General features: G+C 45.6%; 8 protein-coding genes across 8 annotated transcripts; all 8 read right to left on the minus strand.

The window, feature by feature from the left end:
• Nucleotides 1-67: 67 nt before the first annotated feature.
• LOC149984598 (collagen alpha-3(VI) chain-like) lies at nt 68-3,241 on the minus strand. Its single transcript, XM_090229550.1, has 2 exons — nt 2,707-3,241; nt 68-2,398 (listed from the first exon to the last, which is right to left on the minus strand). Exons 1-2 carry the CDS (start codon nt 3,239-3,241, stop codon nt 1,779-1,781), a joined length of 1,155 nt encoding a protein of 384 aa, XP_090085676.1. The 3' UTR covers nt 68-1,778.
• On the minus strand, nt 68-4,683 carry LOC149984599 (collagen alpha-3(VI) chain-like). Its single transcript, XM_090229552.1, has 2 exons — nt 4,161-4,683; nt 68-4,024 (listed from the first exon to the last, which is right to left on the minus strand). The coding sequence occupies exons 1-2, from the start codon at nt 4,681-4,683 to the stop codon at nt 3,405-3,407; spliced, it is 1,143 nt and encodes a 380-aa protein (XP_090085678.1). The 3' UTR covers nt 68-3,404.
• On the minus strand, nt 402-1,585 carry LOC149984600 (collagen alpha-3(VI) chain-like). The gene is made up of 3 exons (XM_090230588.1): nt 1,066-1,585; nt 680-956; nt 402-420 (listed from the first exon to the last, which is right to left on the minus strand). The coding sequence occupies exons 1-3, from the start codon at nt 1,583-1,585 to the stop codon at nt 402-404; spliced, it is 816 nt and encodes a 271-aa protein (XP_090086714.1).
• An 87-nt stretch (nt 4,684-4,770) lies between the features above and the next one.
• Nucleotides 4,771-8,021, minus strand: LOC149984601 (collagen alpha-3(VI) chain-like). Its single transcript, XM_090229548.1, has 4 exons — nt 7,431-8,021; nt 6,523-7,122; nt 5,790-6,386; nt 4,771-5,680 (listed from the first exon to the last, which is right to left on the minus strand). The coding sequence occupies exons 1-4, from the start codon at nt 7,963-7,965 to the stop codon at nt 4,989-4,991; spliced, it is 2,424 nt and encodes an 807-aa protein (XP_090085674.1). The 5' UTR covers nt 7,966-8,021; the 3' UTR covers nt 4,771-4,988.
• On the minus strand, nt 7,133-15,051 carry LOC118955550 (collagen alpha-3(VI) chain). The gene is made up of 9 exons (XM_090229541.1): nt 14,517-15,051; nt 13,609-14,208; nt 12,876-13,472; nt 12,155-12,766; nt 11,247-11,846; nt 10,514-11,110; nt 9,793-10,404; nt 8,885-9,484; nt 7,133-8,748 (listed from the first exon to the last, which is right to left on the minus strand). The coding sequence occupies exons 1-9, from the start codon at nt 15,049-15,051 to the stop codon at nt 8,129-8,131; spliced, it is 5,373 nt and encodes a 1,790-aa protein (XP_090085667.1). The 3' UTR covers nt 7,133-8,128.
• Nucleotides 14,219-15,757, minus strand: LOC149984602 (collagen alpha-3(VI) chain-like). The gene has a single exon (XM_090229540.1). It carries the CDS (start codon nt 15,755-15,757, stop codon nt 15,215-15,217), a length of 543 nt encoding a protein of 180 aa, XP_090085666.1. The 3' UTR covers nt 14,219-15,214.
• A 72-nt stretch (nt 15,758-15,829) lies between these two features.
• Nucleotides 15,830-19,825, minus strand: LOC149984603 (collagen alpha-3(VI) chain-like). Its single transcript, XM_090229543.1, has 5 exons — nt 19,240-19,825; nt 18,333-18,932; nt 17,600-18,196; nt 16,879-17,490; nt 15,830-16,570 (listed from the first exon to the last, which is right to left on the minus strand). Exons 1-5 carry the CDS (start codon nt 19,772-19,774, stop codon nt 15,951-15,953), a joined length of 2,964 nt encoding a protein of 987 aa, XP_090085669.1. The 5' UTR covers nt 19,775-19,825; the 3' UTR covers nt 15,830-15,950.
• Nucleotides 19,826-19,922: 97 nt separating this feature from the next.
• Nucleotides 19,923-23,641, minus strand: LOC149984604 (collagen alpha-3(VI) chain-like). The gene is made up of 5 exons (XM_090229544.1): nt 23,056-23,641; nt 22,323-22,919; nt 21,602-22,213; nt 20,694-21,293; nt 19,923-20,557 (listed from the first exon to the last, which is right to left on the minus strand). The coding sequence occupies exons 1-5, from the start codon at nt 23,576-23,578 to the stop codon at nt 19,938-19,940; spliced, it is 2,952 nt and encodes a 983-aa protein (XP_090085670.1). The 5' UTR covers nt 23,579-23,641; the 3' UTR covers nt 19,923-19,937.
• Between the last annotated feature and the right edge of the window lie 62 nt (nt 23,642-23,703).

A 23,703-nucleotide genomic window follows, 5' to 3' on the forward strand; every position in this document is an offset into this window, starting at 1 on the left:
AGAACACAACATCCCTCCTGGGAGCCTGACTCTCAACTAGAGAATGTGAATGTTCAGAAAAAAAATGTTTTATTAAATGATGCATAGGTAAGGGAAAAACAGAACAAAGTTGCTTCCTTCACATGACAGTCATCCCTTTCCCTAATCTCAAACAACCATTCAAAGAAAGTGTCAATGTGTGCATTGGACTGAGTGCTATCATAGAGAACATTCCTACAGAGGTACGAAATAAATCCAACATGAAAGGCCTCGGGAGGCATCTACCTAAAATGTCAAAGCTATCAAATACTCAAATCCTGATGTAAGAGTGAAAATGGAACTGATCAAAACCATATTTATCTTACCTAGAATTGTTGGTTTTACTGTTGGTGTCATGGTTGTGACCTGTACAATGACAGTGCTCATAGCAGAAAGAAGCTGCTGTTGGACGTTGGGGAGGTCAGTAAATTCAGACACGGAAAGAGCATAACTGGGGTCATAGGATATTTTCTGTAATTCTCTGCTATCAGAGCTCCTTGTTCCAATTCCAAACACCAAGACACCAAGCTCCTTGAGATCAGACGCTGGTGTATCTACATTGTCAAAGGACCTTCCACCATTCAGCAGTATCAGAATCTGTGGAACACCTTCAAGGCGCCTACTTCCGGAGGAGGCAGTAAAGACATTGTCCCTGACATACTGGAGAGCTGCCCCAGTGTTGAGGGGTCTCCCTCCTTTGTGCCTCAGGCCTCTTACGGTGTTCACAACGTCTTCCTTTGTTGTGTAAGTGTTCAGATAGAAGTGGGCCTCTGATTCTCTGCTATACTGGACCACAGAGACTCGATCTCTGTTCTCCTCCACAGTGAGTTTCTCTACCACTCTTTGAACAAAGTCACGCATTGCTGGAAAGCCATTCCTAGTGCCATCAGAACCATCCAGCAGGAATACTACATCCTTTCTGGCAATGCTTTGGTCCACTAAGAGTTTCAGAAACAAAACAGAAACTATGTTAACATTGCTTCCATGAACCTGAGACTGAAATATGTGTGTTGTTTTAGTTGTCCTAGATAACGCATCCGTTCTTACCTGTGACTGTTGGGGTTTTGGGTGTGGCCTCAACTTGTACAGTTATGAGTGTGGAGAAAAACTGCTCCTGGACGCTGGGGAGGTCAGTGAATTCAGAAACAGACTGGGAAAAACTAGGATCAGTGGCAATCCCTTGAACCTCTCTGCTGGAATTTCTGGTTCCAATGCCAAAGATCAAGACCCCACTGTCTTTCAGGGCAGAAGCTGGTATGTCAACATTATCACTGGACCTTCCCCCACTCAGCAGTATCAGCATCTGAGGGACGCCCTCTTGGCTTCTGCTTCCAGAGGAGGCAGTAAGGACGTTGTCCCTTACGTATTGGAGGGCTGCCCCAGTGTTAAGGGGTCTACCACCTCTGTGCCTCAGACTTCTCACAGTGTTAAGAATGTCCTCCTTTGTGGTGTATGTGTTCAGATAGAAATGAACTTCTTGATCTCTACCGTACTGGACAACAGAAACGCGGTCTTTGTCTCCTCCCACATTGAGTTTCCCCACTACTCTCTGAACAAAATCACGCATTGCTGGGAATCCATTCCTTGTGCCATCAGAACCATCCACAAGGAATACCACATCCTTTCTGGAGGTGTCATGAGGAACTGAGAAAATAAATAGATTATGTCAATCAGACAGTTGAAATGTGGGGCTTGTGGTCAAATTATACCGTTGTTTCTAAGACTCAGCTGACATTTTACTAACACTTCCTGACTCTCAATTAACAGTGATGACACATACCTAAATCTGTTGTCGATTCTGGCGTAACGTCAATAACAACTGACTCCACCGAGGACAGAAGTTGCTGCTGGATGTTTGGAAGGTCAGTGAAGTCAGAGACAGACAGAGCGTAACTGGGATCATGTGATATCCTCTGCAATTCTCTGCTATCAGAGCTCCTTGTTCCAATTCCAAAGATCAAGACCCCAAGCTCCTTCAGAGCAGAAGCTGGAGTGTCAACATTGTCAAAGGACCTTCCACCACTCAGCAGAATCAGTAACTGTGGAACACCTTCAGTGCGTCGACTTCCGGAGGAGGCAGTCAAGACATTGTCTCTCACGTACTGGAGAGCTGCTCCAGTGTTGAGAGGTCTCCCACCTTTGTGTCTCAGACCTCGTACAGTGTTGAGAATCTCTCCTTTTGTTGTGTATGTGTTCAGATAGAATTGGGCGGCTGGATCTCTACTGTACTGGACCACAGCCACGCGATCTTTGTTCTCATCCACACCGAGTGTCTCCACTACTCTTTGAACAAAGTCCCGCATTGCTGGGAATCCACTCCTAGTGCCATCAGATCCATCCAGCAAGAACACAACATCCCTCCTGGGAGCCTGACTCTCAACTAGAGAATGTGAATGTTCAGAAAAAAAATGTTTTATTAAATGATGCATAGGTAAGGGAAAAACAGAACAAAGTTGCTTCCTTCACATGACAGTCATCCCTTTCCCTAATCTCAAACAACCATTCAAAGAAAGTGTCAATGTGTGCATTGGACTGAGTGCTATCATAGAGAACATTCCTACAGAGGTACGAAATAAATCCAACATGAAAGGCCTCGGGAGGCATCTACCTAAAATGTCAAAGCTATCAAATACTCAAATCCTGATGTAAGAGTGAAAATGGAACTGATCAAAACCATATTTATCTTACCTAGAATTGTTGGTTTTACTGTTGGTGTCATGGTTGTGACCTGTACAATGACAGTGCTCATAGCAGAAAGAAGCTGCTGTTGGACGTTGGGGAGGTCAGTAAATTCAGACACGGAAAGAGCATAACTGGGGTCATAGGATATTTTCTGTAATTCTCTGCTATCAGAGCTCCTTGTTCCAATTCCAAACACCAAGACACCAAGCTCCTTGAGATCAGACGCTGGTGTATCTACATTGTCAAAGGACCTTCCACCATTCAGCAGTATCAGAATCTGTGGAACACCTTCAAGGCGCCTACTTCCGGAGGAGGCAGTAAAGACATTGTCCCTGACATACTGGAGAGCTGCCCCAGTGTTGAGGGGTCTCCCTCCTTTGTGCCTCAGGCCTCTTACGGTGTTCACAACGTCTTCCTTTGTTGTGTAAGTGTTCAGATAGAAGTGGGCCTCTGATTCTCTGCTATACTGGACCACAGAGACTCGATCTCTGTTCTCCTCCACAGTGAGTTTCTCTACCACTCTTTGAACAAAGTCACGCATTGCTGGAAAGCCATTCCTAGTGCCATCAGAACCATCCAGCAGGAATACTACATCCTTTCTGGCAATGCTTTGGTCCACTAAGAGTTTCAGAAACAAAACAGAAACTATGTTAACATTGCTTCCATGAACCTGAGACTGAAATATGTGTGTTGTTTTAGTTGTCCTAGATAACGCATCCGTTCTTACCTGTGACTGTTGGGGTTTTGGGTGTGGCCTCAACTTGTACAGTTATGAGTGTGGAGAAAAACTGCTCCTGGACGCTGGGGAGGTCAGTGAATTCAGAAACAGACTGGGAAAAACTAGGATCAGTGGCAATCCCTTGAACCTCTCTGCTGGAATTTCTGGTTCCAATGCCAAAGATCAAGACCCCACTGTCTTTCAGGGCAGAAGCTGGTATGTCAACATTATCACTGGACCTTCCCCCACTCAGCAGTATCAGCATCTGAGGGACGCCCTCTTGGCTTCTGCTTCCAGAGGAGGCAGTAAGGACGTTGTCCCTTACGTATTGGAGGGCTGCCCCAGTGTTAAGGGGTCTACCACCTCTGTGCCTCAGACTTCTCACAGTGTTAAGAATGTCCTCCTTTGTGGTGTATGTGTTCAGATAGAAATGAACTTCTTGATCTCTACCGTACTGGACAACAGAAACGCGGTCTTTGTCTCCTCCCACATTGAGTTTCCCCACTACTCTCTGAACAAAATCACGCATTGCTGGGAATCCATTCCTTGTGCCATCAGAACCATCCACAAGGAATACCACATCCTTTCTGGAGGTGTCATGAGGAACTGAGAAAATAAATAGATTATGTCAATCAGACAGTTGAAATGTGGGGCTTGTGGTCAAATTATACCGTTGTTTCTAAGACTCAGCTGACATTTTACTAACACTTCCTGACTCTCAATTAACAGTGATGACACATACCTAAATCTGTTGTCGATTCTGGCGTAACGTCAATAACAACTGACTCCACCGAGGACAGAAGTTGCTGCTGGATGTTTGGAAGGTCAGTGAAGTCAGAGACAGACAGAGCGTAACTGGGATCATGTGATATCCTCTGCAATTCTCTGCTATCAGAGCTCCTTGTTCCAATTCCAAAGATCAAGACCCCAAGCTCCTTCAGAGCAGAAGCTGGAGTGTCAACATTGTCAAAGGACCTTCCACCACTCAGCAGAATCAGTAACTGTGGAACACCTTCAGTGCGTCGACTTCCGGAGGAGGCAGTCAAGACATTGTCTCTCACGTACTGGAGAGCTGCTCCAGTGTTGAGAGGTCTCCCACCTTTGTGTCTCAGACCTCGTACAGTGTTGAGAATCTCTCCTTTTGTTGTGTATGTGTTCAGATAGAATTGGGCGGCTGGCTCTCTACTGTACTGGACCACAGCCACGCGATCTTTGTTCTCATCCACACCGAGTGTCTCCACTACTCTTTGAACAAAGTCCCGCATTGCTGGGAATCCACTCCTAGTGCCATCAGATCCATCCAGCAAGAACACAACATCCCTCCTGGGAGCCTGACTCTCAACTAGAGAATGTGAATGTTCAGAAAAAAAATGTTTTATTAAATGATGCATAGGTAAGGGAAAAACAGAACAAAGTTGCTTCCTTCACATGACAGTCATCCCTTTCCCTAATCTCAAACAACCATTCAAAGAAAGTGTCAATGTGTGCATTGGACTGAGTGCTATCATAGAGAACATTCCTACAGAGGTACGAAATAAATCCAACATGAAAGGCCTCGGGAGGCATCTACCTAAAATGTCAAAGCTATCAAATACTCAAATCCTGATGTAAGAGTGAAAATGGAACTGATCAAAACCATATTTATCTTACCTAGAATTGTTGGTTTTACTGTTGGTGTCATGGTTGTGACCTGTACAATGACAGTGCTCATAGCAGAAAGAAGCTGCTGTTGGACGTTGGGGAGGTCAGTAAATTCAGACACGGAAAGAGCATAACTGGGGTCATAGGATATTTTCTGTAATTCTCTGCTATCAGAGCTCCTTGTTCCAATTCCAAACACCAAGACACCAAGCTCCTTGAGATCAGACGCTGGTGTATCTACATTGTCAAAGGACCTTCCACCATTCAGCAGTATCAGAATCTGTGGAACACCTTCAAGGCGCCTACTTCCGGAGGAGGCAGTAAAGACATTGTCCCTGACATACTGGAGAGCTGCCCCAGTGTTGAGGGGTCTCCCTCCTTTGTGCCTCAGGCCTCTTACGGTGTTCACAACGTCTTCCTTTGTTGTGTAAGTGTTCAGATAGAAGTGGGCCTCTGATTCTCTGCTATACTGGACCACAGAGACTCGATCTCTGTTCTCCTCCACAGTGAGTTTCTCTACCACTCTTTGAACAAAGTCACGCATTGCTGGAAAGCCATTCCTAGTGCCATCAGAACCATCCAGCAGGAATACTACATCCTTTCTGGCAATGCTTTGGTCCACTAAGAGTTTCAGAAACAAAACAGAAACTATGTTAACATTGCTTCCATGAACCTGAGACTGAAATATGTGTGTTGTTTTAGTTGTCCTAGATAACGCATCCGTTCTTACCTGTGACTGTTGGGGTTTTGGGTGTGGCCTCAACTTGTACAGTTATGAGTGTGGAGAAAAACTGCTCCTGGACGCTGGGGAGGTCAGTGAATTCAGAAACAGACTGGGAAAAACTAGGATCAGTGGCAATCCCTTGAACCTCTCTGCTGGAATTTCTGGTTCCAATGCCAAAGATCAAGACCCCACTGTCTTTCAGGGCAGAAGCTGGTATGTCAACATTATCACTGGACCTTCCCCCACTCAGCAGTATCAGCATCTGAGGGACGCCCTCTTGGCTTCTGCTTCCAGAGGAGGCAGTAAGGACGTTGTCCCTTACGTATTGGAGGGCTGCCCCAGTGTTAAGGGGTCTACCTCCTCTGTGCCTCAGACTTCTCACAGTGTTAAGAATGTCCTCCTTTGTGGTGTATGTGTTCAGATAGAAATGAACTTCTTGATCTCTACCGTACTGGACAACAGAAACGCGGTCTTTGTCTCCTCCCACATTGAGTTTCCCCACTACTCTCTGAACAAAATCACGCATTGCTGGGAATCCATTCCTTGTGCCATCAGAACCATCCACAAGGAATACCACATCCTTTCTGGAGGTGTCATGAGGAACTGAGAAAATAAATAGATTATGTCAATCAGACAGTTGAAATGTGGGTCTTGTGGTCAAATTATACCGTTGTTTCTAAGACTCAGCTGACATTTTACTCACACTTCCTGACTCTCAATTAACAGTGATGACACATACCTAAATCTGTTGTCGATTCTGGCGTAACGTCAATAACAACTGACTCCACCGAGGACAGAAGTTGCTGCTGGATGTTTGGAAGGTCAGTGAAGTCAGAGACAGACAGAGCGTAACTGGGATCATGTGATATCCTCTGCAATTCTCTGCTATCAGAGCTCCTTGTTCCAATTCCAAAGATCAAGACCCCAAGCTCCTTCAGAGCAGAAGCTGGAGTGTCAACATTGTCAAAGGACCTTCCACCACTCAGCAGAATCAGTAACTGTGGAACACCTTCAGTGCGTCGACTTCCGGAGGAGGCAGTCAAGACATTGTCTCTCACGTACTGGAGAGCTGCTCCAGTGTTGAGAGGTCTCCCACCTTTGTGTCTCAGACCTTGTACAGTGTTGAGAATCTCTCCTTTTGTTGTGTATGTGTTCAGATAGAATTGGGCGGCTGGATCTCTACTGTACTGGACCACAGCCACGCGATCTTTGTTCTCATCCACACCGAGTGTCTCCACTACTCTTTGAACAAAGTCCCGCATTGCTGGGAATCCACTCCTAGTGCCATCAGATCCATCCAGCAAGAACACAACATCCCTCCTGGGAGCCTGACTCTCAACTAGAGAATGTGAATGTTCAGAAAAAAAATGTTTTATTAAATGATGCATAGGTAAGGGAAAAACAGAACAAAGTTGCTTCCTTCACATGACAGTCATCCCTTTCCCTAATCTCAAACAACCATTCAAAGAAAGTGTCAATGTGTGCATTGGACTGAGTGCTATCATAGAGAACATTCCTACAGAGGTACGAAATAAATCCAACATGAAAGGCCTCGGGAGGCATCTACCTAAAATGTCAAAGCTATCAAATACTCAAATCCTGATGTAAGAGTGAAAATGGAACTGATCAAAACCATATTTATCTTACCTAGAATTGTTGGTTTTACTGTTGGTGTCATGGTTGTGACCTGTACAATGACAGTGCTCATAGCAGAAAGAAGCTGCTGTTGGACGTTGGGGAGGTCAGTAAATTCAGACACGGAAAGAGCATAACTGGGGTCATAGGATATTTTCTGTAATTCTCTGCTATCAGAGCTCCTTGTTCCAATTCCAAACACCAAGACACCAAGCTCCTTGAGATCAGACGCTGGTGTATCTACATTGTCAAAGGACCTTCCACCATTCAGCAGTATCAGAATCTGTGGAACACCTTCAAGGCGCCTACTTCCGGAGGAGGCAGTAAAGACATTGTCCCTGACATACTGGAGAGCTGCCCCAGTGTTGAGGGGTCTCCCTCCTTTGTGCCTCAGGCCTCTTACGGTGTTCACAACGTCTTCCTTTGTTGTGTAAGTGTTCAGATAGAAGTGGGCCTCTGATTCTCTGCTATACTGGACCACAGAGACTCGATCTCTGTTCTCCTCCACAGTGAGTTTCTCTACCACTCTTTGAACAAAGTCACGCATTTCTGGAAAGCCATTCCTAGTGCCATCAGAACCATCCAGCAGGAATACTACATCCTTTCTGGCAATGCTTTGGTCCACTAAGAGTTTCAGAAACAAAACAGAAACTATGTTAACATTGCTTCCATGAACCTGAGACTGAAATATGTGTGTTGTTTTAGTTGTGCTAGATAACGCATCCGTTCTTACCTGTGACTGTTGGGGTTTTGGGTGTGGCCTCAACTTGTACAGTTATGAGTGTGGAGAAAAACTGCTCCTGGACGCTGGGGAGGTCAGTGAATTCAGAAACAGACTGGGAAAAACTAGGATCAGTGGCAATCCCTTGAACCTCTCTGCTGGAATTTCTGGTTCCAATGCCAAAGATCAAGACCCCACTGTCTTTCAGGGCAGAAGCTGGTATGTCAACATTATCACTGGACCTTCCCCCACTCAGCAGTATCAGCATCTGAGGGACGCCCTCTTGGCTTCTGCTTCCAGAGGAGGCAGTAAGGACGTTGTCCCTTACGTATTGGAGGGCTGCCCCAGTGTTAAGGGGTCTACCTCCTCTGTGCCTCAGACTTCTCACAGTGTTAAGAATGTCCTCCTTTGTAGTGTATGTGTTCAGATAGAAATGAACTTCTTGATCTCTACCGTACTGGACAACAGAAACGCGGTCTTTGTCTCCTCCCACATTGAGTTTCCCCACTACTCTCTGAACAAAATCACGCATTGCTGGGAATCCATTCCTTGTGCCATCAGAACCATCCACAAGGAATACCACATCCTTTCTGGAGGTGTCATGAGGAACTGAGAAAATAAATAGATTATGTCAATCAGACAGTTGAAATGTGGGGCTTGTGGTCAAATTATACCGTTGTTTCTAAGACTCAGCTGACATTTTACTAACACTTCCTGACTCTCAATTAACAGTGATGACACATACCTAAATCTGTTGTCGATTCTGGCGTAACGTCAATAACAACTGACTCCACCGAGGACAGAAGTTGCTGCTGGATGTTTGGAAGGTCAGTGAAGTCAGAGACAGACAGAGCGTAACTGGGATCATGTGATATCCTCTGCAATTCTCTGCTATCAGAGCTCCTTGTTCCAATTCCAAAGATCAAGACCCCAAGCTCCTTCAGAGCAGAAGCTGGAGTGTCAACATTGTCAAAGGACCTTCCACCACTCAGCAGAATCAGTAACTGTGGAACACCTTCAGTGCGTCGACTTCCGGAGGAGGCAGTCAAGACATTGTCTCTCACGTACTGGAGAGCTGCTCCAGTGTTGAGAGGTCTCCCACCTTTGTGTCTCAGACCTCGTACAGTGTTGAGAATCTCTCCTTTTGTTGTGTATGTGTTCAGATAGAATTGGGCGGCTGGATCTCTACTGTACTGGACCACAGCCACGCGATCTTTGTTCTCATCCACACCGAGTGTCTCCACTACTCTTTGAACAAAGTCCCGCATTGCTGGGAATCCACTCCTAGTGCCATCAGATCCATCCAGCAAGAACACAACATCCCTCCTGGGAGCCTGACTCTCAACTAGAGAATGTGAATGTTCAGAAAAAAAATGTTTTATTAAATGATGCATAGGTAAGGGAAAAACAGAACAAAGTTGCTTCCTTCACATGACAGTCATCCCTTTCCCTAATCTCAAACAACCATTCAAAGAAAGTGTCAATGTGTGCATTGGACTGAGTGCTATCATAGAGAACATTCCTACAGAGGTACGAAATAAATCCAACATGAAAGGCCTCGGGAGGCATCTACCTAAAATGTCAAAGCTATCAAATACTCAAATCCTGATGTAAGAGTGAAAATGGAACTGATCAAAACCATATTTATCTTACCTAGAATTGTTGGTTTTACTGTTGGTGTCATGGTTGTGACCTGTACAATGACAGTGCTCATAGCAGAAAGAAGCTGCTGTTGGACGTTGGGGAGGTCAGTAAATTCAGACACGGAAAGAGCATAACTGGGGTCATAGGATATTTTCTGTAATTCTCTGCTATCAGAGCTCCTTGTTCCAATTCCAAACACCAAGACACCAAGCTCCTTGAGATCAGACGCTGGTGTATCTACATTGTCAAAGGACCTTCCACCATTCAGCAGTATCAGAATCTGTGGAACACCTTCAAGGCGCCTACTTCCGGAGGAGGCAGTAAAGACATTGTCCCTGACATACTGGAGAGCTGCCCCAGTGTTGAGGGGTCTCCCTCCTTTGTGCCTCAGGCCTCTTACGGTGTTCACAACGTCTTCCTTTGTTGTGTAAGTGTTCAGATAGAAGTGGGCCTCTGATTCTCTGCTATACTGGACCACAGAGACTCGATCTCTGTTCTCCTCCACAGTGAGTTTCTCTACCACTCTTTGAACAAAGTCACGCATTTCTGGAAAGCCATTCCTAGTGCCATCAGAACCATCCAGCAGGAATACTACATCCTTTCTGGCAATGCTTTGGTCCACTAAGAGTTTCAGAAACAAAACAGAAACTATGTTAACATTGCTTCCATGAACCTGAGACTGAAATATGTGTGTTGTTTTAGTTGTCCTAGATAACGCATCCGTTCTTACCTGTGACTGTTGGGGTTTTGGGTGTGGCCTCAACTTGTACAGTTATGAGTGTGGAGAAAAACTGCTCCTGGACGCTGGGGAGGTCAGTGAATTCAGAAACAGACTGGGAAAAACTAGGATCAGTGGCAATCCCTTGAACCTCTCTGCTGGAATTTCTGGTTCCAATGCCAAAGATCAAGACCCCACTGTCTTTCAGGGCAGAAGCTGGTATGTCAACATTATCACTGGACCTTCCCCCACTCAGCAGTATCAGCATCTGAGGGACGCCCTCTTGGCTTCTGCTTCCAGAGGAGGCAGTAAGGACGTTGTCCCTTACGTATTGGAGGGCTGCCCCAGTGTTAAGGGGTCTACCTCCTCTGTGCCTCAGACTTCTCACAGTGTTAAGAATGTCCTCCTTTGTGGTGTATGTGTTCAGATAGAAATGAACTTCTTGATCTCTACCGTACTGGACAACAGAAACGCGGTCTTTGTCTCCTCCCACATTGAGTTTCCCCACTACTCTCTGAACAAAATCACGCATTGCTGGGAATCCATTCCTTGTGCCATCAGAACCATCCACAAGGAATACCACATCCTTTCTGGAGGTGTCATGAGGAACTGAGAAAATAAATAGATTATGTCAATCAGACAGTTGAAATGTGGGGCTTGTGGTCAAATTATACCGTTGTTTCTAAGACTCAGCTGACATTTTACTCACACTTCCTGACTCTCAATTAACAGCGATGACACATACCTAAATCTGTTGTCGATTCTGGCGTAACGTCAATAACAACTGACTCCACCGAGGACAGAAGTTGCTGCTGGATGTTTGGAAGGTCAGTGAAGTCAGAGACAGACAGAGCGTAACTGGGATCATGTGATATCCTCTGCAATTCTCTGCTATCAGAGCTCCTTGTTCCAATTCCAAAGATCAAGACCCCAAGCTCCTTCAGAGCAGAAGCTGGAGTGTCAACATTGTCAAAGGACCTTCCACCACTCAGCAGAATCAGTAACTGTGGAACACCTTCAGTGCGTCGACTTCCGGAGGAGGCAGTCAAGACATTGTCTCTCACGTACTGGAGAGCTGCTCCAGTGTTGAGAGGTCTCCCACCTTTGTGTCTCAGACCTCGTACAGTGTTGAGAATCTCTCCTTTTGTTGTGTATGTGTTCAGATAGAATTGGGCGGCTGGATCTCTACTGTACTGGACCACAGCCACGCGATCTTTGTTCTCATCCACACCGAGTGTCTCCACTACTCTTTGAACAAAGTCCCGCATTGCTGGGAATCCACTCCTAGTGCCATCAGATCCATCCAGCAAGAACACAACATCCCTCCTGGGAGCCTGACTCTCAACTAGAGAATGTGAATGTTCAGAAAAAAAATGTTTTATTAAATGATGCATAGGTAAGGGAAAAACAGAACAAAGTTGCTTCCTTCACATGACAGTCATCCCTTTCCCTAATCTCAAACAACCATTCAAAGAAAGTGTCAATGTGTGCATTGGACTGAGTGCTATCATAGAGAACATTCCTACAGAGGTACGAAATAAATCCAACATGAAAGGCCTCGGGAGGCATCTACCTAAAATGTCAAAGCTATCAAATACTCAAATCCTGATGTAAGAGTGAAAATGGAACTGATCAAAACAATATTTATCTTACCTAGAATTGTTGGTTTTACTGTTGGTGTCATGGTTGTGACCTGTACAATGACAGTGCTCATAGCAGAAAGAAGCTGCTGTTGGACGTTGGGGAGGTCAGTAAATTCAGACACGGAAAGAGCATAACTGGGGTCATAGGATATTTTCTGTAATTCTCTGCTATCAGAGCTCCTTGTTCCAATTCCAAACACCAAGACACCAAGCTCCTTGAGATCAGACGCTGGTGTATCTACATTGTCAAAGGACCTTCCACCATTCAGCAGTATCAGAATCTGTGGAACACCTTCAAGGCGCCTACTTCCGGAGGAGGCAGTAAAGACATTGTCCCTGACATACTGGAGAGCTGCCCCAGTGTTGAGGGGTCTCCCTCCTTTGTGCCTCAGGCCTCTTACGGTGTTCACAACGTCTTCCTTTGTTGTGTAAGTGTTCAGATAGAAGTGGGCCTCTGATTCTCTGCTATACTGGACCACAGAGACTCGATCTCTGTTCTCCTCCACAGTGAGTTTCTCTACCACTCTTTGAACAAAGTCACGCATTGCTGGAAAGCCATTCCTAGTGCCATCAGAACCATCCAGCAGGAATACTACATCCTTTCTGGCAATGCTTTGGTCCACTAAGAGTTTCAGAAACAAAACAGAAACTATGTTAACATTGCTTCCATGAACCTGAGACTGAAATATGTGTGTTGTTTTAGTTGTCCTAGATAACGCATCCGTTCTTACCTGTGACTGTTGGGGTTTTGGGTGTGGCCTCAACTTGTACAGTTATGAGTGTGGAGAAAAACTGCTCCTGGACGCTGGGGAGGTCAGTGAATTCAGAAACAGACTGGGAAAAACTAGGATCAGTGGCAATCCCTTGAACCTCTCTGCTGGAATTTCTGGTTCCAATGCCAAAGATCAAGACCCCACTGTCTTTCAGGGCAGAAGCTGGTATGTCAACATTATCACTGGACCTTCCCCCACTCAGCAGTATCAGCATCTGAGGGACGCCCTCTTGGCTTCTGCTTCCAGAGGAGGCAGTAAGGACGTTGTCCCTTACGTATTGGAGGGCTGCCCCAGTGTTAAGGGGTCTACCTCCTCTGTGCCTCAGACTTCTCACAGTGTTAAGAATGTCCTCCTTTGTGGTGTATGTGTTCAGATAGAAATGAACTTCTTGATCTCTACCGTACTGGACAACAGAAACGCGGTCTTTGTCTCCTCCCACATTGAGTTTCCCCACTACTCTCTGAACAAAATCACGCATTGCTGGGAATCCATTCCTTGTGCCATCAGAACCATCCACAAGGAATACCACATCCTTTCTGGAGGTGTCATGAGGAACTGAGAAAATAAATAGATTATGTCAATCAGACAGTTGAAATGTGGGGCTTGTGGTCAAATTATACCGTTGTTTCTAAGACTCAGCTGACATTTTACTAACACTTCCTGACTCTCAATTAACAGTGATGACACATACCTAAATCTGTTGTCGATTCTGGCGTAACGTCAATAACAACTGACTCCACCGAGGACAGAAGTTGCTGCTGGATGTTTGGAAGGTCAGTGAAGTCAGAGACAGACAGAGCGTAACTGGGATCATGTGATATCCTCTGCAATTCTCTGCTATCAGAGCTCCTTGTTCCAATTCCAAAGATCAAGACCCCAAGCTCCTTCAGAGCAGAAGCTGGAGTGTCAACATTGTCAAAGGACCTTCCACCACTCAGCAGAATCAGTAACTGTGGAACACCTTCAGTGCGTCGACTTCCGGAGGAGGCAGTCAAGACATTGTCTCTCACGTACTGGAGAGCTGCTCCAGTGTTGAGAGGTCTCCCACCTTTGTGTCTCAGACCTCGTACAGTGTTGAGAATCTCTCCTTTTGTTGTGTATGTGTTCAGATAGAATTGGGCGGCTGGATCTCTACTGTACTGGACCACAGCCACGCGATCTTTGTTCTCATCCACACCGAGTGTCTCCACTACTCTTTGAACAAAGTCCCGCATTGCTGGGAATCCACTCCTAGTGCCATCAGATCCATCCAGCAAGAACACAACATCCCTCCTGGGAGCCTGACTCTCAACTAGAGAATGTGAATGTTCAGAAAAAAAATGTTTTATTAAATGATGCATAGGTAAGGGAAAAACAGAACAAAGTTGCTTCCTTCACATGACAGTCATCCCTTTCCCTAATCTCAAACAACCATTCAAAGAAAGTGTCAATGTGTGCATTGGACTGAGTGCTATCATAGAGAACATTCCTACAGAGGTACGAAATAAATCCAACATGAAAGGCCTCGGGAGGCATCTACCTAAAATGTCAAAGCTATCAAATACTCAAATCCTGATGTAAGAGTGAAAATGGAACTGATCAAAACCATATTTATCTTACCTAGAATTGTTGGTTTTACTGTTGGTGTCATGGTTGTGACCTGTACAATGACAGTGCTCATAGCAGAAAGAAGCTGCTGTTGGACGTTGGGGAGGTCAGTAAATTCAGACACGGAAAGAGCATAACTGGGGTCATAGGATATTTTCTGTAATTCTCTGCTATCAGAGCTCCTTGTTCCAATTCCAAACACCAAGACACCAAGCTCCTTGAGATCAGACGCTGGTGTATCTACATTGTCAAAGGACCTTCCACCATTCAGCAGTATCAGAATCTGTGGAACACCTTCAAGGCGCCTACTTCCGGAGGAGGCAGTAAAGACATTGTCCCTGACATACTGGAGAGCTGCCCCAGTGTTGAGGGGTCTCCCTCCTTTGTGCCTCAGGCCTCTTACGGTGTTCACAACGTCTTCCTTTGTTGTGTAAGTGTTCAGATAGAAGTGGGCCTCTGATTCTCTGCTATACTGGACCACAGAGACTCGATCTCTGTTCTCCTCCACAGTGAGTTTCTCTACCACTCTTTGAACAAAGTCACGCATTGCTGGAAAGCCATTCCTAGTGCCATCAGAACCATCCAGCAGGAATACTACATCCTTTCTGGCAATGCTTTGGTCCACTAAGAGTTTCAGAAACAAAACAGAAACTATGTTAACATTGCTTCCATGAACCTGAGACTGAAATATGTGTGTTGTTTTAGTTGTCCTAGATAACGCATCCGTTCTTACCTGTGACTGTTGGGGTTTTGGGTGTGGCCTCAACTTGTACAGTTATGAGTGTGGAGAAAAACTGCTCCTGGACGCTGGGGAGGTCAGTGAATTCAGAAACAGACTGGGAAAAACTAGGATCAGTGGCAATCCCTTGAACCTCTCTGCTGGAATTTCTGGTTCCAATGCCAAAGATCAAGACCCCACTGTCTTTCAGGGCAGAAGCTGGTATGTCAACATTATCACTGGACCTTCCCCCACTCAGCAGTATCAGCATCTGAGGGATGCCCTCTTGGCTTCTGCTTCCAGAGGAGGCAGTAAGGACGTTGTCCCTTACGTATTGGAGGGCTGCCCCAGTGTTAAGGGGTCTACCTCCTCTGTGCCTCAGACTTCTCACAGTGTTAAGAATGTCCTCCTTTGTGGTGTATGTGTTCAGATAGAAATGAACTTCTTGATCTCTACCGTACTGGACAACAGAAACGCGGTCTTTGTCTCCTCCCACATTGAGTTTCCCCACTACTCTCTGAACAAAATCACGCATTGCTGGGAATCCATTCCTTGTGCCATCAGAACCATCCACAAGGAATACCACATCCTTTCTGGAGGTGTCATGAGGAACTGGGAAAATAAATAGATTATGTCAATCAGACAGTTGAAATGTGGGGCTTGTGGTCAAATTATACCGTTGTTTCTAAGACTCAGCTGACATTTTACTCACACTTCCTGACTCTCAATTAACAGTGATGACACATACCTAAATCTGTTGTCGATTCTGGCGTAACGTCAATAACAACTGACTCCACCGAGGACAGAAGTTGCTGCTGGATGTTTGGAAGGTCAGTGAAGTCAGAGACAGACAGAGCGTAACTGGGATCATGTGATATCCTCTGCAATTCTCTGCTATCAGAGCTCCTTGTTCCAATTCCAAAGATCAAGACCCCAAGCTCCTTCAGAGCAGAAGCTGGAGTGTCAACATTGTCAAAGGACCTTCCACCACTCAGCAGAATCAGTAACTGTGGAACACCTTCAGTGCGTCGACTTCCGGAGGAGGCAGTCAAGACATTGTCTCTCACGTACTGGAGAGCTGCTCCAGTGTTGAGAGGTCTCCCACCTTTGTGTCTCAGACCTTGTACAGTGTTGAGAATCTCTCCTTTTGTTGTGTATGTGTTCAGATAGAATTGGGCGACTGGATCTCCACTGTACTGGACCACAGCCACGCGATCTTTGTTCTCATCCACACCGAGTGTCTCCACTACTCTTTGAACAAAGTCCCGCATTGCTGGGAATCCACTCCTAGTGCCATCAGATCCATCCAGCAAGAACACAACATCCCTCCTGGGAGCCTGACTCTCAACTAGAGAATGTGAATGTTCAGAAAAAAAATGTTTTATTAAATGATGCATAGGTAAGGGAAAAACAGAACAAAGTTGCTTCCTTCACATGACAGTCATCCCTTTCCCTAATCTCAAACAACCATTCAAAGAAAGTGTCAATGTGTGCATTGGACTGAGTGCTATCATAGAGAACATTCCTACAGAGGTACGAAATAAATCCAACATGAAAGGCCTCGGGAGGCATCTACCTAAAATGTCAAAGCTATCAAATACTCAAATCCTGATGTAAGAGTGAAAATGGAACTGATCAAAACCATATTTATCTTACCTAGAATTGTTGGTTTTACTGTTGGTGTCATGGTTGTGACCTGTACAATGACAGTGCTCATAGCAGAAAGAAGCTGCTGTTGGACGTTGGGGAGGTCAGTAAATTCAGACACGGAAAGAGCATAACTGGGGTCATAGGATATTTTCTGTAATTCTCTGCTATCAGAGCTCCTTGTTCCAATTCCAAACACCAAGACACCAAGCTCCTTGAGATCAGACGCTGGTGTATCTACATTGTCAAAGGACCTTCCACCATTCAGCAGTATCAGAATCTGTGGAACACCTTCAAGGCGCCTACTTCCGGAGGAGGCAGTAAAGACATTGTCCCTGACATACTGGAGAGCTGCCCCAGTGTTGAGGGGTCTCCCTCCTTTGTGCCTCAGGCCTCTTACGGTGTTCACAACGTCTTCCTTTGTTGTGTAAGTGTTCAGATAGAAGTGGGCCTCTGATTCTCTGCTATACTGGACCACAGAGACTCGATCTCTGTTCTCCTCCACAGTGAGTTTCTCTACCACTCTTTGAACAAAGTCACGCATTGCTGGAAAGCCATTCCTAGTGCCATCAGAACCATCCAGCAGGAATACTACATCCTTTCTGGCAATGCTTTGGTCCACTAAGAGTTTCAGAAACAAAACAGAAACTATGTTAACATTGCTTCCATGAACCTGAGACTGAAATATGTGTGTTGTTTTAGTTGTCCTAGATAACGCATCCGTTCTTACCTGTGACTGTTGGGGTTTTGGGTGTGGCCTCAACTTGTACAGTTATGAGTGTGGAGAAAAACTGCTCCTGGACGCTGGGGAGGTCAGTGAATTCAGAAACAGACTGGGAAAAACTAGGATCAGTGGCAATCCCTTGAACCTCTCTGCTGGAATTTCTGGTTCCAATGCCAAAGATCAAGACCCCACTGTCTTTCAGGGCAGAAGCTGGTATGTCAACATTATCACTGGACCTTCCCCCACTCAGCAGTATCAGCATCTGAGGGACGCCCTCTTGGCTTCTGCTTCCAGAGGAGGCAGTAAGGACGTTGTCCCTTACGTATTGGAGGGCTGCCCCAGTGTTAAGGGGTCTACCTCCTCTGTGCCTCAGACTTCTCACAGTGTTAAGAATGTCCTCCTTTGTGGTGTATGTGTTCAGATAGAAATGAACTTCTTGATCTCTACCGTACTGGACAACAGAAACGCGGTCTTTGTCTCCTCCCACATTGAGTTTCCCCACTACTCTCTGAACAAAATCACGCATTGCTGGGAATCCATTCCTTGTGCCATCAGAACCATCCACAAGGAATACCACATCCTTTCTGGAGGTGTCATGAGGAACTGAGAAAATAAATAGATTATGTCAATCAGACAGTTGAAATGTGGGGCTTGTGGTCAAATTATACCGTTGTTTCTAAGACTCAGCTGACATTTTACTCACACTTCCTGACTCTCAATTAACAGTGATGACACATACCTAAATCTGTTGTCGATTCTGGCGTAACGTCAATAACAACTGACTCCACCGAGGACAGAAGTTGCTGCTGGATGTTTGGAAGGTCAGTGAAGTCAGAGACAGACAGAGCGTAACTGGGATCATGTGATATCCTCTGCAATTCTCTGCTATCAGAGCTCCTTGTTCCAATTCCAAAGATCAAGACCCCAAGCTCCTTCAGAGCAGAAGCTGGAGTGTCAACATTGTCAAAGGACCTTCCACCACTCAGCAGAATCAGTAACTGTGGAACACCTTCAGTGCGTCGACTTCCGGAGGAGGCAGTCAAGACATTGTCTCTCACGTACTGGAGAGCTGCTCCAGTGTTGAGAGGTCTCCCACCTTTGTGTCTCAGACCTCGTACAGTGTTGAGAATCTCTCCTTTTGTTGTGTATGTGTTCAGATAGAATTGGGCGGCTGGATCTCTACTGTACTGGACCACAGCCACGCGATCTTTGTTCTCATCCACATCGAGTGTCTCCACTACTCTTTGAACAAAGTCCCGCATTGCTGGGAATCCACTCCTAGTGCCATCAGATCCATCCAGCAAGAACACAACATCCCTCCTGGGAGCCTGACTCTCATCTAGAGAATGTGAATGTTCAGAATTTTTTTTTTTATTAAATGATGCATAGGTAAGGGAAAAACAGAACAAAGTTGCTTCCTTCACATGACAGTCATCCCTTTCCCTAATCTCAAACAACCATTCAAAGAAAGTTTCAATGTGTGCATTGGACTGAGTGCTATCATAGAGAACATTCCTACAGAGGTACGAAATAAATCCAACATGAAAGGCCTCGGGAGGCATCTACCTAAAATGTCAAAGCTATCAAATACTCAAATCCTGATGTAAGAGTGAAAATGGAACTGATCAAAACCATATTTGTCTTACCTAGAATTGTTGGTTTTACTGTTGGTGTCATGGTTGTGACCTGTACAATGACAGTGCTCATAGCAGAAAGAAGCTGCTGTTGGACGTTGGGGAGGTCAGTAAATTCAGACACGGAAAGAGCATAACTGGGGTCATAGGATATTTTCTGTAATTCTCTGCTATCAGAGCTCCTTGTTCCAATTCCAAACACCAAGACACCAAGCTCCTTGAGATCAGACGCTGGTGTATCTACATTGTCAAAGGACCTTCCACCATTCAGCAGTATCAGAATCTGTGGAACACCTTCAAGGCGCCTACTTCCGGAGGAGGCAGTAAAGACATTGTCCCTGACATACTGGAGAGCTGCCCCAGTGTTGAGGGGTCTCCCTCCTTTGTGCCTCAGGCCTCTTACGGTGTTCACAACGTCTTCCTTTGTTGTGTAAGTGTTCAGATAGAAGTGGGCCTCTGATTCTCTGCTATACTGGACCACAGAGACTCGATCTCTGTTCTCCTCCACAGTGAGTTTCTCTACCACTCTTTGAACAAAGTCACGCATTTCTGGAAAGCCATTCCTAGTGCCATCAGAACCATCCAGCAGGAATACTACATCCTTTCTGGCAATGCTTTGGTCCACTAAGAGTTTCAGAAACAAAACAGAAACTATGTTAACATTGCTTCCATGAACCTGAGACTGAAATATGTGTGTTGTTTTAGTTGTCCTAGATAACGCATCCGTTCTTACCTGTGACTGTTGGGGTTTTGGGTGTGGCCTCAACTTGTACAGTTATGAGTGTGGAGAAAAACTGCTCCTGGACGCTGGGGAGGTCAGTGAATTCAGAAACAGACTGGGAAAAACTAGGATCAGTGGCAATCCCTTGAACCTCTCTGCTGGAATTTCTGGTTCCAATGCCAAAGATCAAGACCCCACTGTCTTTCAGGGCAGAAGCTGGTATGTCAACATTATCACTGGACCTTCCCCCACTCAGCAGTATCAGCATCTGAGGGACGCCCTCTTGGCTTCTGCTTCCAGAGGAGGCAGTAAGGACGTTGTCCCTTACGTATTGGAGGGCTGCCCCAGTGTTAAGGGGTCTACCTCCTCTGTGCCTCAGACTTCTCACAGTGTTAAGAATGTCCTCCTTTGTGGTGTATGTGTTCAGATAGAAATGAACTTCTTGATCTCTACCGTACTGGACAACAGAAACGCGGTCTTTGTCTCCTCCCACATTGAGTTTCCCCACTACTCTCTGAACAAAATCACGCATTGCTGGGAATCCATTCCTTGTGCCATCAGAACCATCCACAAGGAATACCACATCCTTTCTGGAGGTGTCATGAGGAACTGAGAAAATAAATAGATTATGTCAATCAGACAGTTGAAATGTGGGGCTTGTGGTCAAATTATACCGTTGTTTCTAAGACTCAGCTGACATTTTACTCACACTTCCTGACTCTCAATTAACAGTGATGACACATACCTAAATCTGTTGTCGATTCTGGCGTAACGTCAATAACAACTGACTCCACCGAGGACAGAAGTTGCTGCTGGATGTTTGGAAGGTCAGTGAAGTCAGAGACAGACAGAGCGTAACTGGGATCATGTGATATCCTCTGCAATTCTCTGCTATCAGAGCTCCTTGTTCCAATTCCAAAGATCAAGACCCCAAGCTCCTTCAGAGCAGAAGCTGGAGTGTCAACATTGTCAAAGGACCTTCCACCACTCAGCAGAATCAGTAACTGTGGAACACCTTCAGTGCGTCGACTTCCGGAGGAGGCAGTCAAGACATTGTCTCTCACGTACTGGAGAGCTGCTCCAGTGTTGAGAGGTCTCCCACCTTTGTGTCTCAGACCTCGTACAGTGTTGAGAATCTCTCCTTTTGTTGTGTATGTGTTCAGATAGAATTGGGCGGCTGGATCTCTACTGTACTGGACCACAGCCACGCGATCTTTGTTCTCATCCACATCGAGTGTCTCCACTACTCTTTGAACAAAGTCCCGCATTGCTGGGAATCCACTCCTAGTGCCATCAGATCCATCCAGCAAGAACACAACATCCCTCCTGGGAGCCTGACTCTCAACTAGAGAATGTGAATGTTCAGAAAAAAAATGTTTTATTAAATGATGCATAGGTAAGGGAAAAACAGAACAAAGTTGCTTCCTTCACATGACAGTCATCCCTTTCCCTAATCTCAAACAACCATTCAAAGAAAGTGTCAATGTGTGCATTGGACTGAGTGCTATCATAGAGAACATTCCTACAGAGGTACGAAATAAATCCAACATGAAAGGCCTCGGGAGGCATCTACCTAAAATGTCAAAGCTATCAAATACTCAAATCCTGATGTAAGAGTGAAAATGGAACTGATCAAAACCATATTTATCTTACCTAGAATTGTTGGTTTTACTGTTGGTGTCATGGTTGTGACCTGTACAATGACAGTGCTCATAGCAGAAAGAAGCTGCTGTTGGACGTTGGGGAGGTCAGTAAATTCAGACACGGAAAGAGCATAACTGGGGTCATAGGATATTTTCTGTAATTCTCTGCTATCAGAGCTCCTTGTTCCAATTCCAAACACCAAGACACCAAGCTCCTTGAGATCAGACGCTGGTGTATCTACATTGTCAAAGGACCTTCCACCATTCAGCAGTATCAGAATCTGTGGAACACCTTCAAGGCGCCTACTTCCGGAGGAGGCAGTAAAGACATTGTCCCTGACATACTGGAGAGCAGCCCCAGTGTTGAGGGGTCTCCCTCCTTTGTGCCTCAGGCCTATTACGGTGTTCACAACGTCTTCCTTTGTTGTGTAAGTGTTCAGATAGAAGTGGGCCTCTGATTCTATGCTATACTGGACCACAGAGACTCGATCTCTGTTCTCCTCCACAGTGAGTTTCTCTACCACTCTTTGAACAAAGTCACGCATTGCTGGAAAGCCATTCCTAGTACCATCAGAACCATCCAGCAGGAATACTACATCCTTTCTGGCAATGCTTTGGTCCACTAAGAGTTTCAGAAACAAAACAGAAACTATGTTAACATTGCTTCCATGAACCTGAGACTGAAATATGTGTGTTGTTTTAGTTGTCCTAGATAACGCATCCGTTCTTACCTATGACTGTTGGGGTTTTGGGTGTGGCCTCAACTTGTACAGTTATGAGTGTGGAGAAAAACTTCTCCTGGACGCTGGGGAGGTCAGTGAATTCAGAAACAGACTGGGAAAAACTAGGATCAGTGGCAATCCCTTGAACCTCTCTGCTGGAATTTCTGGTTCCAATGCCAAAGATCAAGACCCCACTGTCTTTCAGGGCAGAAGCTGGTATGTCAACATTATCACTGGACCTTCCCCCACTCAGCAGTATCAGCATCTGAGGGACGCCCTCTTGGCTTCTGCTTCCAGAGGAGGCAGTAAGGACGTTGTCCCTTACGTATTGGAGGGCTGCCCCAGTGTTAAGGGGTCTACCTCCTCTGTGCCTCAGACTTCTCACAGTGTTAAGAATGTCCTCCTTTGTAGTGTATGTGTTCAGATAGAAATTAACTTCTTGATCTCTACCGTACTGGACAACAGAAACACGGTCTTTGTCTCCTCCCACATTGAGTTTCCCCACTACTCTCTGAACAAAATCACGCATTGCTGGGAATCCATTCCTTGTGCCATCAGAACCATCCACAAGGAATACCACATCCTTTCTGGAGGTGTCATGAGTAACTGAGAAAATAAATAGATTATGTCAATCAGACAGTTGAAATGTGGGGCTTGTGGTCAAATTATACCGTTGTTTCTAAGACTCAGCTGACATTTTACTAACACTTCCTGTCTCTCAATTAACAGTGATGACACATACCTAAATCTGTTGTCGATTCTGGCGTAACGTCAATAACAACTGACTCCACCGAGGACAGAAGTTGCTGCTGGATGTTTGGAAGGTCAGTGAAGTCAGAGACAGACAGAGCGTAACTGGGATCATGTGATATCCTCTGCAATTCTCTGCTATCAGAGCTCCTTGTTCCAATTCCAAAGATCAAGACCCCAAGCTCCTTCAGAGCAGAAGCTGGAGTGTCAACATTGTCAAAGGACCTTCCACCACTCAGCAGAATCAGTAACTGTGGAACACCTTCAGTGCGTCGACTTCCGGAGGAGGCAGTCAAGACATTGTCTCTCACATACTGGAGAGCTGCTCCAGTGTTGAGAGGTCTCCCACCTTTGTGTCTCAGACCTCTTACAGTGTTGAGAATCTCTCCTTTTGTTGTGTATGTGTTCAGATAGAATTGGGCGGCTGGATCTCTACTGTACTGGACCACAGCCACGCGATCTTTGTTCTCATCCACACCGAGTGTCTCCACTACTCTTTGAACAAAGTCCCGCATTGCTGGGAATCCACTCCTAGTGCCATCAGATCCATCCAGCAAGAACACGACATCCCTCCTGGGAGCCTGACTCTCAACTAGAGAATGTGAATGTTCAGAAAAAAATGGTTTTATTAAATGATGCA

This window comes from Oncorhynchus mykiss, chromosome 3 (genome assembly GCF_057628025.1).
Source record: "Oncorhynchus mykiss isolate SJ-2025 chromosome 3, ASM5762802v1, whole genome shotgun sequence".
NCBI lineage: Eukaryota > Metazoa > Chordata > Actinopteri > Salmoniformes > Salmonidae > Oncorhynchus > Oncorhynchus mykiss.